Source organism: Schistocerca piceifrons, chromosome 8 (assembly GCF_021461385.2).
Source record: "Schistocerca piceifrons isolate TAMUIC-IGC-003096 chromosome 8, iqSchPice1.1, whole genome shotgun sequence".
Lineage (NCBI taxonomy): Eukaryota > Metazoa > Arthropoda > Insecta > Orthoptera > Acrididae > Schistocerca > Schistocerca piceifrons.
Genome location: NC_060145.1, coordinates 457,093,761 through 457,112,060, shown reverse-complemented (window position 1 = coordinate 457,112,060; position 18,300 = coordinate 457,093,761). Strand labels below are relative to the sequence as shown.

Here is an 18,300-nt window from a genome sequence, read left to right as displayed (position 1 = left end):
ACACGCCGGCCGTCGCGGCCACGCGGACAGAGGTAATTGGCCGCGAGCAGTCCCCGGCCTCTTCCTCGTCCGCGTCCTCTTCCTCGGCGTCGTCGGACGACGAGGCGGCGGCCGCGGCCGGCGCGGGCCCCGCGCCCACGGGGGTGGCGGCGGCGGCGGCGGCGGCGGGGGCGGCGAGCGGCGGTGGCGACGAGCCCGCCCCCGTGTCGGAGGTGCGGCGCCGCCTGGACTCGGTGTCGGCGTCGCCGTCGCCGCCCCCGCAGGGCGCACCGCCGGCCGCGGCCGCGCCCGCCCCCACGGTGAGCGTGATCCAGCAGAACGGTACTAGAGTCCGCAGGCGCATTCTCGTCACGCCGGGGCCCGACGACGGCGACGAAGGCGACGGGGAGCGGCCGGCGGCGGCGGTGGCGGCTGCGGCAGCGGCCGACGGCAGCGGCGCGTCCCCGTCGCGGGTCGCAAAGGCAAAGAGCAGGGCGGACTCGAGCGATGAGGAGAGCTCCGACGAGGAGGCGCGGGACCGCGTGGTCGCGGGGGCGGCCCGCCTGGGCACGGTGCGCCGCCGGCCCCCGTCCCAGGCGGCCTCCGCCTCCTCCGCGGGCTCCGCCGCCCGCTTCGACAGCCAGCCGGTAAGTGCGGCCGGGACCCGCCCGGGCCACGGGCGCTCCTCTCTGTCGGCCCCGACCTCGCCCTGCTCCCCTCCCCTCTCCTCTCACTACGCCCAGTCACCGGCGAGAGCTGCCCTCACTGTATAGCGGAACACTGCGACAGATTGCTAATGTAACTGCGTGGGCTTCCGCGGCCACAGTCAGGCGATATAAATGTTTCCCGAGTATCGCACCACGTCATCATGTAAATAAAAAAAAAAAGAAAAAAAAAGCTATACTGGACAACCAAACATTTCGGCCACTGTTACAGTGACCTCGTTCAAGGTTTACTGATGAGATTTAACTGTGAACAGTCGCTTGTATTTTGTCATCGCCTCTCACTGAGCGTGACGTTACGTCATAGTTCTAAATGGTCTTTGTTGTGACTGGTCACTCGATGTGCAAAGAGCGCCAACGTTACTACAGTAGGTTGCAATAGTGCACGGAGTGGTAATCAGCTGTTGTCTAGCGCTTCTTGCATTGTTTGCTATGGGTGGTGCTCGTTGGCGGATGAGGTGTGGGTCTACTACTGGACGCAGGCGGCTACTCCCCGTTAGCGCCCGAGGATAGAGGTGGAGCCCCTCCACGCCCACACCGGCATGATGGCCAACACAATAGGTCTACTGCCATCTCTGCATAAGGGTTAGTGTTCACTAAAGTGTCGCAGGATGTGGGTACTCCGATGTTTGGTTACGTCTGGTTAAGGTTAACCATTAATACGCGCTCATCTGGAGATAGATTGGGTCGAAATCGAACGAAGGGTAGCGGTTTAAAGGGCAGAGGAAAAAAAGTGCCAAGGCAAGAGCCAAGGAAAAAAACCTCTGCGATAGTTAGGTCGGGTGGTAAGAGCAGTAGTGGATGTAGTGCTGCCTGCGATAGGTTGTGTAAGGATAGGCTTTGTTAGTAGTGGGTATCATGCATGTCGATACCTTGACGTTGTGCGTTTGTGCTGCTCGGCGGCTGGCGCTGGGTGCTGGTACAGGGTCCTCGTTCAGCGTCAGCAACCTGCAACAGTTAGGTTTGTTATCGATCTTGTGTCCGATAGGTCATATACCGGATGCACAGTGTGAGGGAATGTTGGCAGATTGTTTGTGCGTCTGTGGGCGAGCTCGTCGGTGTCCCTGCTGTGGCCTGTTGGTTGGCTCTAATAGCAGCTGGTAGTTGCCAGTCAGTGTTGCTGATATGCGGGGGCTTGCCGACGTTTGTCGCTGTTTGCGTATGTTAGTTTACCATAGGTGGCTATGCCCTAGCTGGCAGTGTCTTTGGCCGCTTGTGCTTCCACCTGTGGTTGTGATCGTAGTTTCCCAGGATGAAAGGATTGTTACAGTGTCTCGAGTTCCTGTATAGTCGTGTGGCGTGTTTTTTGAATACTTCCTTGAGGGTATCAAGGCGGTATTCATGGTGAAGATCCACGGTGCGTGTGTACCGTGGAGCGTTGCTAATGATTCGTACCACTTTGTTCTGTATGATCTGCAGGCGGCGCAGTCGCGTAGGAGCTGCATATCCCCAGACGGGAGCTGCGTACGTCATCAGAGGTCTAATCAGTGTCATGTATATGGACCTCGACACCCTCCTATTCAGTGTGCTTTCCCTGTTGAGCATTGGGTAGAGCTGTTTGAGCCTCGCGTGCGCTCGGTTCGCAATGTATTCGATGTGGTCCCCCCATGTAAGTTTCTGGTCCAGCCAAACACCTAGGTATCTGACTTTCTCTCGGAAACGTATTGGGCGTGTATGTAGTGTTATCGGTCTACAGTGTTGATGTTTGCGCAGTAGTTTCGGTCTGCGTGTGAACAGAACTGCTTCGCACTTGTCGACGTTTACTTTACTACGCCATCGCTCCAACCAAGGCTCAGCTGTTCTGAGTGCTGTCTGTATTCGTGAATTGATGTTCGACGGTTTCCAATCTTGTACAAGGATGGCGGTGTCATCCACGTAGATGGCTAACGTCGTGTTTTGTGTTGCTGGGAAGTCATTAATGTACAGGTTAAACAAGATGGGCCCTAGGATGCTTCCTTGGGGTACTCCAGCTTGGATACCATGTTGTGTTGATTGTTTATCCTGCACGTTAGTGTTGAAACACCTGTTCGTGAGATATGAGTGTATGAGACGTACGAGTCCGTCCAGGAAACCAGCTTCGCTTAGTTTGCGTACGAGTCCGTTGTGCCAGAGACGGTCGAAAGCCTTGTCGATGTCCAGGAACACGGCCCCTGTGGCTTTGTTCATGTTGTAGCCGTGTGTTATATGTTCGACTATGTGGAGGAGTTGTTGTGTTGACGAGTGGTGATTCCTAAAGCCGAATTGCTCCGGTCTTAGGGTGTCATTGGCGATGCAGTGCCTTGTGATACGTTTTAATATTACCTTCTCAACAATCTTGCTGAGCGAACACAGGAGACTGATGGGTCGGTAATTTTGTGGGAGGCAGTGGTCTTTCCCTGGCTTCCTGAACATCAGGACCTTGGCCGCCTTCCAAAAGTCAGTGAAGTGTTGGTGTTTCAGGATGGCATTCGTTGAGTGTGTGAGGTATTCTCCCCCGGGTCACGTGCCGCTGGTGCGGCCTCCCGGTCTCTGTGCCTTGGCAGCCACCAGGGGGCAACTGCGTATCCGTCCTCTCTGTCAGCGTCGCTAGCGTGTTTCATTATTGCTACGGCTTCTCTCGCGTTTCGACAAGACCGGCTGGTCGACGAGTACGCGGGCTTCTTTAAATTAGGCATCCTCGTCGGCGTTCGGCCACTGCAGACTCGGTGTGCTGCGCCAGACGAGTGTGGCGCCGGCCTCCTCGTTTGCGCGTTGCTGTCCGCCTGCCGGTCTCGCCGATGTTCTTCTCCACACTGACATTCCACCTCGTACACAACTGAATACTGAATCTTTCGGCTGCTGTGGTAGACAGGATGCATACCGGCCGGGCGAAGTAGTTTATCGATGCGGTCAGTTGACAGTATTAACGAAAGGTGAGCGCGCTGGTTACCTATCTCGCTCCCCTACGTTTCTTGTCACGGTTGTTTGGAGTCATTTACTGCTGTAGCCATGGGCCGCGAACATTTTACGCAGCGTTATGAGCTTAAATCTTATGTTTTGAGCATCGCTTTGGCGCTGCTCTCGGATAGCCAATCGTCGTATAACTGAGTTGTTCAGCATTGCCTGGTGATTGGACTGGACGTGCAAATGGCTGTCCGTGTGTATAACTTCCACCTTTAAAAGTATGACCTTACGTCATGCTCAGTGATTGGCAGTGATAAAATATAAGCGACTCCTCACAGCTAAAGCACGTCAGGAGACCACCGAGGTGGTCACGGTAACCGTGGCCGGAATGCTAGTTTGCCCACTGCAGTCTTTTAGCTCGTGACGCGGTGCGATATTGGGAAAACGTTTATGTCAATACGACAGGGATTGCTCGTGTGGTGTGGGCGCTAACTGTCTCAGAACTGATTAACCTTTGCAGTCAGATGCAAACGAGACTCAGTGTTCGGGGCTACTAGACATCCAGCGTTCTCAAACTCCCTCCTCTGTATTGCTGCAGATTACGAACGCCTGTTCATATTTGCTTTGCGAATACAGACCGTCCGAGGAGCTGTAGCTGTGCTCTGCCGCATCGGGGCAGACGACAAACGTTCTGATTGTCAACACACTTGCTACCTTGTACTGGTGTCACTGCGCAGAAGCAGCACGATTAGTATGTGATATTTGCAAGTGAGTGCTTTGACTCCCAGAGCCAGAAAAGCTACAGCTGTCTACGAGGGGTGCGGTGTCTACAAGCGAGAGCGAGCAGGCGAGTCTGCACTTTCTCTACACCACGTGTGGCTGTGCACTGTGCAGAGCGAATTGTGCCATCATCACGGAGCGAAAATGCCCCCTTTTACAGATTCCCGCGACGCCTCGTTGTCACAGACTCCCGTAACCTCGTCAGGACATGTGGGCAGTGCCGTGCTATTGGTGCAGTCCGAGCTGACAGCAGCCGTGGCGGCTGAAAGGGTTGTCACATTGGACTGCGCAGGTGGTAGGAGCCCGATATAACGCGATTGCTTTACCCACCAAGTTACGTCCTAAACGCGGCATATGAATAACAGCTTATAGCGACAAACGACGCGTGGGAAATTCGGAAAAGCACATAATGCGATGTTGTACTATATAATTATATTCCCTGATTTGGTCCTCGACGTACACCACATCCACATTCTAAAAAAAAGTTGCTTTTGTATGTCCATTCTTCACGCCGTCAATAATTCTTTACATTATCACACAGAATAAGCTTTCCGTTTCTGCAATATCAGAATAGTTAGACAGAAATCGAGACTAAAAAGGGGCACTGCGTTGTGCGAATTTGGTTGTGCTCATTTCTGCACTGTCCAACACAATTACAGAATCATTACTTTGAACCCTCGTAATTGCCTCCCATTGCTACAAGAAGTTTGAAATTTGGGTCAGAGGTGCTTCCAACCGTCCTCTGCAATGATGCAAAAGCGTAGCGCCCTGCTCGGCGACGTTTCGTACGCCGGGGTGTCGTCACGTGCAAATTAAAGGCCAGCGCTCACAAGTTCACGTGAGCTGTAAAGTGGGTTAGTGGTGTCAAATTGGGACCGCATTGTGTCCAACGTCACTGTTGACGTGTCACGTCATGGGAAGGTCGTCACACCCCGAATTACCCATACGGCTGCAGCAGCTCTCAGTTCGCATCATCGGTGCTACCTGCACAACTTTATGTCTCTGTACACAGACATCCATCTACTGATGTTCACATGACGGCGAGATAGGCAACCCTTCAGACACCTCTCTGATGCTGTATGCGACGGGCAGGCGCTAGTGTAACGCAGGTTGATTGTCCCTCCCGCAGGTAGGAATCGGTGAACGAAAATTTCTGTGAAGTGACATTTTTAAAGTGCCCCGTAAAGGCGCTCAGATGGCACTGAGGGCGTTGCTACACTGGGCTTATCAGAGGGACCCTTTGCTGTTCATTCACGTGCGTGTCAGTTTCGCACGCGTCTGTACAGGCTCCACGAGAGGGCGCGAGAAGGTGGGGACAAAAGCACAAACACCTTCTGCTGTTTCGGACGCGCGTTCATATTTTGTCCAATGGTTTGGACGGTCCCTAGTGGGTCTACCCTGTACTCCAAAACAAACTTGCTGTCACGCTTGTATCTCGGGTGGTCACAACAGTAGTTCGTAGGTGAGGAAGCAGGGGGTAGATCGTGGTAGCTGGGTACACTGCAGAATATCAATAGACACTGCTATAATTGAATAATCGAACACATTTACTTATCTTTTGAGAAGCAGTCGTGTAGAACGTAACAAACACTTCCAATCTCTGAATAAAGTCTTTTGTCGACTCAACAGTAGACTGTATTTTCTAGCTGTACTGGTTCTTGCATACCTAGCTAACTATGTCGTAGTCAGCCGCTGTCCCGAGGAGATGAGGAGACGGTCTGCGCTAACGAACTGTGCCCCGAGCGCTGTCGTCGGCGCCGGTGAGGGCGCAGGTATCTCGCAGTCTTCCCGGAGAGTGGAGCTGCAGAGTCCCATTTGCATACACTGCCACTCTGGCGCCATCCATCGGGGCCTGCAGATACTGATGTTCGCGATGGTGGACTGACGGCCAGAGCACGAGTGTTGTATTACGATGGCGCCACAGTGCTATAGCCGAAAGGGTTGGGGTCACATCGAATGGGGTTGCAGACCCATCGTGTCCTTAGAAAAGGATTGACTCGTCGGGAGGGGGGGGGGGGGCACGGGACGGGGGGACAGGTTTCAGAGGTCAACAGGGGCAAAATTTGTCAAAAACGTCGTCCTTCGATACATCGCGCTGCAAATTGTCGTTTTCTAGGACGAAATGTTTGAAAATGAACGCACCTAGGGAAGAAGTTGCTCCATTGATGTGCTTTATGCCACCGCCTGAGGCCTGAGCGGCGGTGTGTCTCAAGTGTTTCCCTCGGCAACCCGCAATAAAATCGCGTGATTTCAATATTGGACGTCGCGGTTCTGACGTCCATCAGAGGCGTCAAAAAAAGGAGTGAAATGTGTGTGAGACGGGGTGTGGCCACCTTCCCGTCGCGTGGCACGCCCACAGTGGTGTTGGCCAGAACTGTGATGAAATCTGTGCCAATGTGATATCATGAATCCATTTTGCACCTCACATGAACTTGCGAACTCCGGCCTATTGTTTGTACGTGTGAGCGTCGCCGAGCCTGAGGCCGGCAGGCTTTTGCACCGTTACAGGGGAAGCTTAGCGGCACCTTTGAGCCATATTTCAAATGGCTGCCTCGCAGTGGGAGACAATTACGGCGTTTCAAAAAGGTGATCCTTTGGTTATGTTGAGCAGTGTGTTATTGTCAAACATTGTTATACAGTCATTTGTCGACTGCGTTACGTCTGCATCCACGCAATGTTAACAGTGAGACATGTATTTAGGCTTTTATTTAGCGACGGCCCTGGTATAATGACAGTTGGGCAGATCCGACGTTGAGTGTAGTCTTTAGTTACTCGCATCTAACTCAGGTTATTGTTTACAGGGCTTCAAGGGTCTAGTGGTTAATGTTGCTAAAGGAACACCACATGAAGACTGTAATAAGAATTATACACCGCATTGTATCCGAATCCGCAGTGTGTCCCGCTTTTATTGTAAGTTCCTATGATGGATTGCCCCTTACGAGCATAAAGTCAGCACCGTACCATGGCCGCGCCAAAAATCATTCAACATCACCTTTCCCGCTGGTGGTCGGGTGTTCGCCTTTCTCGCCGGTGGTGAACCCACAGGTTTCCAATGTTTGCTTTGCCCGTTCCTCTTGCAGGCAGAGCGATAAACCCAGCACTCGTCTACGGTGGTTAGGCAGTCGAAGTCGTCTGGCTTGGGCTGACACGGCTGCAACATTCCCGCTGCTGCCGAAATGCCCCACATCACTGATGGGACGCGACATTTTATTGCGGTCCGTCTAGCGGCGAGGAGCGGTACTGTGGCGTGAGGATTGCCGTGGTACTAGGACTGCAGGCATGTGCCTGACAACGGGGGAACGTTAGTTAGGTCTGTGTTTTTTCAAGGAGATATTTAAAACTTTATAACCCCTCGCAAAACTGCACATCGACACACCTATCCGCCTTACACTGCGTGGGTGTCGCGGAACGTGCTTCCATTCTCAGATGCCGCGGGAACAACGATAGTTGCACCCTTTCGTGCAAGGCGGAATTGCTCTAGTTTTATATAGTGAACCGCCGGACAGTTACTTGTTTACGCCACTGGACTTTCACGCTATTGTGGTAACGGCGCGTCCGGGAAAAGACGTCCACGCGTATTTTTCCTGCAGCTCGGAATTATCGAGCAGCAGGTGTGTTTCCAGACTGATACAGGTGTAGCCGTTTCCCTCGCAAATCTTGAGGCGTATAATCGGTTACGGACCTCACCACGTACTTTTTCGTTGCTCAGAACCAACTGGGCAGTCTTGTGGGCGTCGCGATCACCGCACGTTTCCGGCGCTTTCTGGACTTCACCCTGTCGAGACCCCAGGAGTTGCAAGTCGAATATATTTACCTTTTAACTCTTTGGTTTTTACTCATCGACCCTATCAGCTGGGTGTCTGACAACATTTCGTATAAAAATCTTCTGGGTGATTGCCGAAAATGTGGCTCCTGCCGTTTTTAATCTTGCAAAGCAAATGGAAGACTGTACTGCACTGATACCGCAGTCCGTAAAATATTTCCAGACTAAGGATGGCGCCGTTCTGTAATACAACTGATGTCTGACGACGACACTGAGAAACTACCATGTAGACCAGATGGGACAACTCTTGCACACTGCGTGTACACGCGTGCCGCCTAATAGTCCACGCCACACGGTAACAGGTACATTATCGTCTCAGCAGCGCTGTAGTAAAAATAGTTCAAATGGCTCTGAGCACTATGGGACTTAACTTCTGAGGTCATCAGTCCCCTAGAACTCAGAACTACTTAAACCTAAGGACATCACACACATCCATGCCCGAGGCAGGTTTCGAACCTGCGACCGTAGTGGTCGCGCGATTCCAGACTGTAGCGCCTGGAACCGCTGGGCCACTCCGGCCGGCGCGCTGTAGTAATTATTATGCCATTTGTTGGTCGCTCGTTCGCGATATTTTAGAGCAATGGAAATTTTACGAATATAAGTTACATCTTTTTACAAAACAGGTTTATTTAAAAACGGGAAATGTAAAGACTGCTATGGCTAAACGACATTTCGGTTTTTTACGCTATTACTCGGAATTTTTTTAAAAATCTTTCATAACCGAGGCTAAACAAATACCTAACAATGTCGGTTATTTCAAAGTTTTTCCGCCTCCCTACACCGGGTGGACGTTGATAAAACCGAAAAACTGGCGGGACGGATCCCTGACTGGAAATGGAGGAAAATAGGTACTATGAACAGGTGTCCGGAAATACATCGTTATCACGGTAGATGCCGCTGGCGAATGAAATTTCCTCTGACCACGTGACGCGTGTTCCTTGCCTGTTGCAAGCTGTGTAATTGACACAGCATACTGTAAGCAGCAGAATGGTCCGGTATTCGTGTCGGGAACAAGCCGAGATGGTGTTTGTGTACGGTGAAGCAGATGGAAACGGTCGAGCGGCAGCACGGCTATTGCAATACCCTCAAAGGTGCGAACGACATCACACAACATCTCAAACCCTTTTTGAGCATTTGTGTGAACATGGCTCCTTTCAGACAGGCGAACGTGCAGGGAGGCGGCAGACTGTATGCACACCCCGTCTGGAGGACAAGGTTGTACAGGATATTCAGACGAACCCCTAGTACAAGCTCCAGGCAAGTGCCCCACCGACAGGGTGAGAGCCAAAGAACGATTATGTGTATCTTGCATGACAACTGCTACTATCCCCATCACCAGCGATCCCGTGGAGGCCACTTTGAACACCTGCTGTGATGTGGATGCAGTGCAGCTGTGTTCCGGGACGACTTGTCGTAGCAAGCGCACCGTCCATCTGCAGACACCTGTTCATAGGACCTTTTCCCCCCCCATTTCCAGTCGTTAATCCGTCCCTGCAGTTTATCGGTTTTATTACTGTTCACCCTGTGTAGCGTACACCCATTTTCTTGAGGAGTTTGGAGCATCCTGCACGACTTTGCTCTGTCGAGCACTTTTTCTAAGCCGACAGATCCTGTGAAAGTGTGTCTCGCTTTTATTATCGAGCGCAGCGTCAGAGCTGCCTCTCTTGACGCGGCCTGCCGTTGTGGCCGAGCGGTTCTAACCGCTCAGTCCGGGACCGCGCGACTCCAACGGTCGCAGGTTCGAATCCTGCCTCGGGCATGGATGTGTGTGATGTCCTTAGGTTAGTTAGGTTTAAGTAGTTCTAAGTTCTAGGGGACTGTTGACCACAGATGTTAAGTCCCATAGTGCTCAGAGCCATTTGAACCATTCCTCTTGACGCCTTTGGCTTTTCTGAACCCAGACAGAGTGTAATCAGTCAAAAATGGTTCAGATGGCTCTGAGCACTATGGGACTTAACATCTGAGGTCATCAGTCCCCTAGAACTTAGAACTACTTAAACCTAACTAACCTAAGGACACATCCATGTCCGAGGCAGGATTCGAACCTGCGACCGTAGCAGTCGTGCGGTTTCGGACTGAAGCGCCTAGAACCACTCGGCCACAACGGCCGGCTTGTGATCAGTCACATCCACAGTTTGATAGTGGGCGTTAAATATTGCGCGCCGCTGGTTTGTGTGAGGTTGCGCGGGCCGCGTCTGCGACTCGCACCGCCGCCTCGCCACTCCTCCGCAGGTTAATCGATAGCGTAGGCTTCCGCATCAGCTGGTGGCAGCCGCGCCGCCCTCACCTGTCCAGCACCTGCTGGTTCTCCTCGCCAGTGTTTACCACCTCGGAGTATGACTCACTTGTAGCTCCGTGAAAGCTTTTTAGGTAGTTGTCTGTATCTATGTCTACGTTTGGGCACACGGTTTTCTATATATACGATACTACGAAAAGTGCCCAGCTTTTTAAATGTGTTCTTCGTGCCTGCCTTGGGTGACAAATACGGACAGAAACTGCCTGTAAAATTCAGAATTCTGCGGCAGGCCAGACACGAACCCGGAACCTCAACTTTCGCTGGTAATGTTCTTACCGACTGAGCTGCCCAGGCGCGACTCACAACCCACGGTGTCATTTCTTCCACGAGTGCTAGCCCAATAAGGTAAGCAGGAAGGTTTCTGTGAGGTTTTGGAAAGTGGGAGCGTGGAACAGGACGATCGAAGCTCTGAGACTGGGAAGAGGGGAAGATTAAGATTTAACGTCCCATGGATGTCGAGGTCGTTAGCGGCAGATCACAAGCTCTGTTGAGGGAAGAATAGTTGTACTGACGGTTACATCATGGAGGACCAATCTAACGTTGACCTAACTTTGAGGAGATGATCATCATATAATTTCATCCCATTCAGAGTAGATATCCATTATCCAGATCAGCATGGCGTGTGATCCCCACGGATACGAATACTCTTCTGTATTCGTTGTAGCAGGACAGAAACAACCGGCGAATGCCATCTTGAGAAATTTATTACCGTGTCTCCAACAGGAGCTACATCATTTTATTATGTTACTATAGAATGTCTGTGTTGAGACTTCATGTTATACAATGTTGCTTTAGAGACAATTGCATGAGTATTGCTTGCCTCGACGGATTAGAACGACGATCATATAGAATGTCCCTCTCACAAAATGTGTGGGTGTGAGTATTATCAGGTACGGACGTGTGCGAGATATGGAGGTTTGGGCCGGTCGTGGAGGCGTGCTGGAATAGCCGAAGCATTAGGCCGACCACTCGCATTAAGCGGGGAAGCAGGTTTTAGCACAAATTTTCGTATGTCAGTGATAAATAGTGCCGCTGGAGTCAATTTGGATTCGCAATTTTTCAGTCAAATTTCATCGTACGTGCTGTACCAGTTCATCAGTATTGTTGGCTGGAGGCTCGTGTGGAAGTACATGTCTTCGCGCACAAACTAGTACACCGGGCAGGCCAGTCAAGGGTCCGCACATTCCCCAAGGCGTTTCTCGGGTCAGCTGCAGTGCGGGATGTTGCGTTATCCTGCTGCAATATGCCATTTCGTACTGTGATAAATGAGGGGTGTGGCAACAAGATGTACCATTCTGCTGGTAAGAATTCACCCTCCCTTCAACAATTACCGAAACAGTCTTGTTGGCATATCCATTAATCTCCCACACCACAATTCCAGGAGTTACAGAGGTTTGGGTCTCGAAATTCGCTAATTTCTCTGAACTCTCGCCAAGTCGCTACGAACACGTTGATTTCGATTTGTCCTCCATAAACGGAAGCACCACAGAAGGCCACTGAATTGACTATGACACTACACGGTGCTAGTCCGTCCTGACTCTGGTATGGTGCCAGCAGTAATAGACGCTCTAGAACTCGAGATACCAGCTTTCAGTAAATCGATTCCTGTCGGTTCGTCGTGACGCTCTGCTGCCACCTCCGGCCAGACTTCAGCTGTTGCCATCCGTGTGTTCGTCAGAGCCAGACCGACTGGAAGGATCCTTGCCTGCTCTTCTTCCCACTCTGCTGTCCCACCTTGCCACCATTTCTCCTGCAGTCTTTGTGCAACAACCAACTGCCTAGTGATCTTTCCATACGATGCTTCATTCTCCCTTATGTCAATGATTCGACGTTTGTCAAAATCCGAAAGACAGCGACAAGCCGCACGAGCACGCCATCTGTGGATGCTGCGACGCGATGTCCACGTGCCGTCTTCCAGCAACGTGCGACACACCCAGTAGCCGTCCCGTACTGACACCATTCCTCATCTGTAGCAATGTCACTTTCTTGTACTCTACATAAGCTCACAATAACCAATTATGAAACGTCCACTGGAAAATGTGTATTTACATCACCACATATGTTTCGTTTTATTGATGTAATACATTGTCAGTGGTCTGCAGTATGCAACGATAACGTAACTTCGAACACGGTGGTCACGCAAAAGCCGAGTCGTATTAGTCGACGTACACGGGATGGACAAACATATAGAAACAACGCGAGAAGTCCATAATTCAACATATATTCGTATGCTTGCCAAGCTTGCCCTCGAAGGACACCTGTGCAATGTCCTCAATACGTTGCAACCGTCAGTCGTGGTCAGAACAGTATTCTGTGTACTTGTGAGTGCGCTATATCGGAGCTAACTGAATTCGAACGTGGGCAGGTTGTTGGTGTTCTTAACGAGTGTTCATCGTCAACTGAGGTAGATGAAGTGTTTTGTGTTTCAATAGACACCGAATCTAAAGTTTATACCGCATACAGAGAAAGCGATAGAACGTCATCCGCTACTTCACAACGTCAGTCTGCGTTGTGTAATGTTGACAGACGGACACTGAAGAGGTTTGTGACGAAAAATAAGAGGACGGCAGCTGCAGATGTCACTGCATAACCGAATGTCGCCCTCGCGAATCCTGTCGGCGCCAAAACAACACGTAGAGAGCTCCATAAGTAGGGAATTGCAGGGCGAGCCGTTCATCAGTGATATGCCTGTAACAGCAAACCGTCATGCCAAAGATATAAAACCTGGACTGGAGAGGAATGGAAGAATCTTACTTGGTCGGATGAGTCTTACACACTGTTTTCAAACTTCTGGCCGAATTTGCGTCCAGAGAGTGAAACATGGCGGGCTTTCGCAAATGATTTCGACAGCCATATCGTGATATTCCGTGTACCAATGATTACTGTGCGCGGTCGCAATATTGCCAAGGATTATGTGACGATTTTGACTGATCAGGTCTATCCCGCGGTACAGTATTTGTTCCCGTTCCCAGAGGAGGAGCTGCAGTATCTAATCAACAAGTTACCACATGCACGTGGAAATGAAGACTAAGATCACGGCGCAGGGCACCACCAAACTTCCATCCATCAGCATTGACGGCCATGCCCTCCAGGTAGTTGATGATCTCACCTACTTAGGATCTACGATTTGTAGCAGCTTGTCTGTGGACACTCAGATTACCAACAGAATTGCAAAAGCATCGGCTGTCATGGGTAGATTGAAAAACAGAGTATGGAAGAATGGACTAAAAACTAAATTGCAAGTACACAACGCTTGTGTTATCAGCGCCCATTTGTACAGCTGTGAGTCATGGACAACTCTTGCTAAACACGAATCCCGACTGAACAGCTTCCATCTCCGGAGGATCCTTCAGATCTCTTGGAAGGATAGAGTACCCAACACAGAAGTATTACGGCTCGCAAGAACAACCAGCATTCGTGCACTCCTGGTCACCGACGTCTAAGGTTGCTGGGATATGTCAGGCGCACAGATCCTGAGCGAATACCGAAAAAAGTGCTGCACGGAGAACTTCGGGAGGTTGTGAGGACAGTAGGAAGACCGCACCTTCGTTTCAAGGATGTCCGCAAGAGAGATCTGACCGAGACCGAGACCAGCAAGTCAGTGGGAAAATAACAGCTGGTGACCCTGTCAAGTGGCGACAAGCTGTGCGCAGCGGGGTTGAGCTCGCAGAGAACGGACGCGTGCAAGAAGACATCAGGAAGAGGGCAAGACGGAAGGAGAGAGTAGCCTCTGGTGGAATTCCTTCAGATTTCAAGTGCCCAAACTGCAGTAGAGACTGCCACCCTCGAGTGGGACTTAGCAGCCATAGTCTGAACCAACTGTGCTTCACCATCATCCTTCGAGGATGGACGGATGCCATATATGGTGGCGCTGTGTTGCGAGACGACAGAGTCCCCGTTCGCACAACTCGAATCGTCAAGGACTCGATAGTGGAAGATTCTCTCGAAAACTATGCAGGACCTGCATTTATCGATTCCGAGACACCTGGAAACAGTTTTGAATGCTAACGGTTTTCCTGCATCGTATTACGTTGTAATGTGTTGTATTTTCTAGTCTTTCGATATTTTTGTCCGGCCCCTGTCTCTCGCAAGTGTGGAATACTGGAGTATCAGTTTGCCAGCGCTGGTATCTCAACGCTGTCCGGGGTGTCTCCAGACGTGTCTTCGGCCTTCAGTCGTATTAACTGGGGTAGAACTGCCTTCAGTCATGAGTCTCGCTTCGAACGGAGCCTCGATGACCAGCGAAACGAGATTCATTGCTGAACGCCACAGAATGCCATTGGATCTTCCAGTTGGGTATGGCTCTACACTATTCTACTCTCTGCTATCTGTAGTTGAAACCCTACCCAGTTTGTCAGTGCGATACTTTATAATCACTGACGACAATAGTGTATATCATCGTGCCTATTTTACAGTTGTTGTAAAATGTTGTCCTTACGGTCATCTGGCAATTTAACTACCGACGGCAGTTAACGTGTGGCTGTCGGTCGAAGTAGGACGACGAAGAAGAGCTCTGAGCTGATAATATCAGCGCCGTACTTTGATGCGTGAACGGTATGTGCACGCACGTGCGTAACTGCTAAACACGCAACCGTATATCGTATACTCGATCTCCTGTCTTGCAAACTGTCTATTGGGGTAATCGAGTTTGCAATATCTCTTAAGGGGGGTGGGAGGGGCTTCAGTGAGCGAAGAGTGGTGGAAAGGCAATCGGGACATGTGGAGTTGCCAATGAGACGATGGGGGCAGAGAATCGCTTTGCGAGAGACTATTGCACGGGAAGCTCTGGAAATTACGTACCACTGTGATGTACACTAACTCCGTGAGATTCCACGACAAAGTTGAAGGAACTCTTGAAATGTCACACGTATTTTGGTATCCGGAAGTTCCGTTCCAAACGAGCAAACGGCGCCGAGTCACGAATTTGCGCAGACGTTAACTAGCGGCACGCGCGGAACGAGCTTTAAGCGAAATCGTCACGGAACGCTCCACTCGCAGCCATTGCGCCATTTGCCGGGTTCGCGGCAGCAGAAAGCTGTCTCTCTCTCTCTCTCTCTCTCTCTCTGTCTCTGTCTCTCTGCTACCCGAGGAGCGCAGGCTTCCGTCGCTGGTGCGCCTGAGAACGGACATTCCGTCCATTTCCCGCCTTCTTTTCTAGTTTTATCATCACGTCTGTTGCAGTTTTTACTGTGTTTTCCAACCGTCCAGCTATCTCCGTTAGATTACACGTGGACCGCGACCCTTACAGGAATCTTATTTGGGAGCATATCGCTCCCACATAAGATGGCATCCTTCCCCGTTTGTACAAAAACACTGCAACAAAGTAGTTATACATACAAATCGTATTATAGATTCTCAAAATATTCGCCTTCAAAATTTATAAATACTTTTACCTTTTGCACAAGTTAGGATGAACTTTGGGATCCGCCCCCCCCCCCCCCCGCCCACTCAGATGTTAGTACCTCACAAGCATTGCTCAGGAAAGAACTTCTTGCCTTGCTCGAGGTAATGAAAATGGTGGTCGACACACGTTTTGTTTGACAAAATAAAACAAGTCGTTAGGCGGCCAATGAGACATCAGTTCGTTGTTTCTCCACGCCAAATGATTGGTTGTTTGGTGTACCGTACTACACCTAGAGCTGTCAGGACGAAGAATGATTGCACGTTTTCGTTTGTTTCTCCTGATTTCATTGATGACGTGTTGCAACAGACTGATGTAAACCGCTAAGCATTAACTGTTCTTCAATCGGCTAAAGCAGTGATCACGACGCATCCAGTGTAGTAAACAAAGAGACAAGCGATCATCGTATTGGAAGTGCTTCGCGATAGAACTAAGTACTTCTCTTCGTTTCATTTCCTCTTGCAACAGCCAGATAGTTGATTGTTACTCGCTTCACGGTTCTGCAAATACACTATCTGCTTAAAAGTGTCCAGATTCTTATTAGTAGACATTAATGTGCTCTGTGTCGACCTTTCGCCTTTCTACATCTACATGGATACTCTGCAAATCACATTTAAGTGCCTGGAACATGGTTCATCGAACCACCTTCACAGTTCTCTATTATTCCGATCTCGTAGAGCGCGCGGAAAGAATAAACTACACTACTGGCCATTAAAATTGCTACACCACGAAGATGACGTGCTACAGACGCGAAATTTTAACGACAGGAAGAAGATGCTGTGATATGCAAATGATTAGCTTTTCCGATCATTCACACAAGGTTGGCGCCGGTGGCGACACCTACAACTCGCTGACATGAGGAAAGTTTCCAACCGATTTCTCATACACAAACAGCAGTTGACCGGCGTTGCCTGGTGAAACGTTGTTGTGATGCCTCGTGTAAGGAGGAGAAATGCGTACCATCACGTTTCCGACTTGGATAAAGGTCGGACTGTAGCCTATCGCGATTGCGGTTTATCGTATCGCGACATTGCTGCTCGCGTTGGTCGAGGTACGATGACTGTTAGCAGAATATGGAAACGGTGGGTTCAGGAGGGTTATACGGAACGCCGTGCTGGGTCCCAACGACTTGGTATGACTAGAGTCGAGATGACAGGCATCTTATCCGCATGGCTGTAACGGATCCTTGCAGCCACGTCTCGATCCCTGAGTCAACAGATGGGGACGTTTGCAAGACAACAACCATCTGCACGAACAGTTCGATGACGCTTGCAGCAGCATGGACTATCAGCTCGGAGACCATGGCTGCGGTTACCCTTGACGCTGCATCAGAGACAGGAGCGCCTGCGATGCTGCACTCAATGACGAACCTGGGTGCACGAACGGCAGAACGTCATTTTTTCGGATGAATCCAGGATCTATTTACAGCATCATGATGGTCGCATCCGTGTTTGGCGACATCGCGGTAAACGCACATTGGATGCGTGTATTCGTCATCGCCATACTGGCGTATCACCTGGCGTGATGATATGGAGTACCATTGGTTACACGTCTCGGTCACGTCTTCTTCGCATTGACGGCACTTTAGACAGTGGACGTTACAATTCAGATGTGTTACGACCCGTGGCTCTACCCTTCATTCGATCCCTGCGAAACCCTACATTTCAGCAGGATAATGCAGGACCGCATGTTGCAGGTCCTGTACGGGCCTTTCTGGATACAGAAAATGGTCGACTGCTGCCCCGGCCAGCACATTCTCCAGATCTATCACCAATTGAAAACGTCTGGTTAATGGTGGCCGAGCAACTGACTTGTCACAATACGTCAGTCACTACTCTTGATGAACTGTGGTATCGTGTTGAAGCTGCATGGGCAGCTGTACCTGTACATGCCACCCACGCTCTGTTTGACTCAATGCCCAGGCGTACCAAGGCCGTTATTACGGTCAGAGGAGGTTGTTCTGGGTACTGATTTCTCTGGATCTATGCGCCCAAATTGCGTGAAAATGTAATCGCATGTCAGTTCTAGTATATTTGTCCAATGAATACCCGTTTACCATCTGCATTTCTTCTTGGTGTACCAATTTTAATGGCCAGTAGTGTGTATCTTTCCGTGCGAGGTCTGATTCCCTTATTTTATCATGGTGATTGTTTCTTCCTGTGCAGGTCGACATCAGCAAAATATTTTCGAATTTGGAGGATAAAGTTGGTGATAGGAATTTCGTGAGGAGATTCCGCCGCAACAAAAACAGTTTTTTTTTAAATATTGACCGAGCGAGGTGGCTAGCACAATGGACTCTCATTCGGGAGGACGACGGTTGAATCCCGCGTCCTACTATCCTGATTTAGGTTTTCCGTGATTTCCCAAAGTCGCTGCAGGGAAATGCCGGGATGGTTCCTTTGAAAGGGCACGTCCGACTTCCTTCCTCGTCCTTCCT

The 18,300-nt window shown here is 50.5% G+C and overlaps 1 protein-coding gene across 1 annotated transcript in view; it reads left to right on the top strand.

Annotated features, from left to right (window-relative positions):
- LOC124712449 (ubiquitin carboxyl-terminal hydrolase 2-like) overlaps positions 1-18,300 on the top strand; it is a 253,015-nt gene that overhangs the window by 139,869 nt on the left and 94,846 nt on the right. Inside the window, 2 exon segments of the mRNA XM_047242744.1 lie at positions 51-259; positions 434-626. Of these exon segments, the coding sequence (XP_047098700.1) occupies positions 51-259; positions 434-626 (402 nt within the window).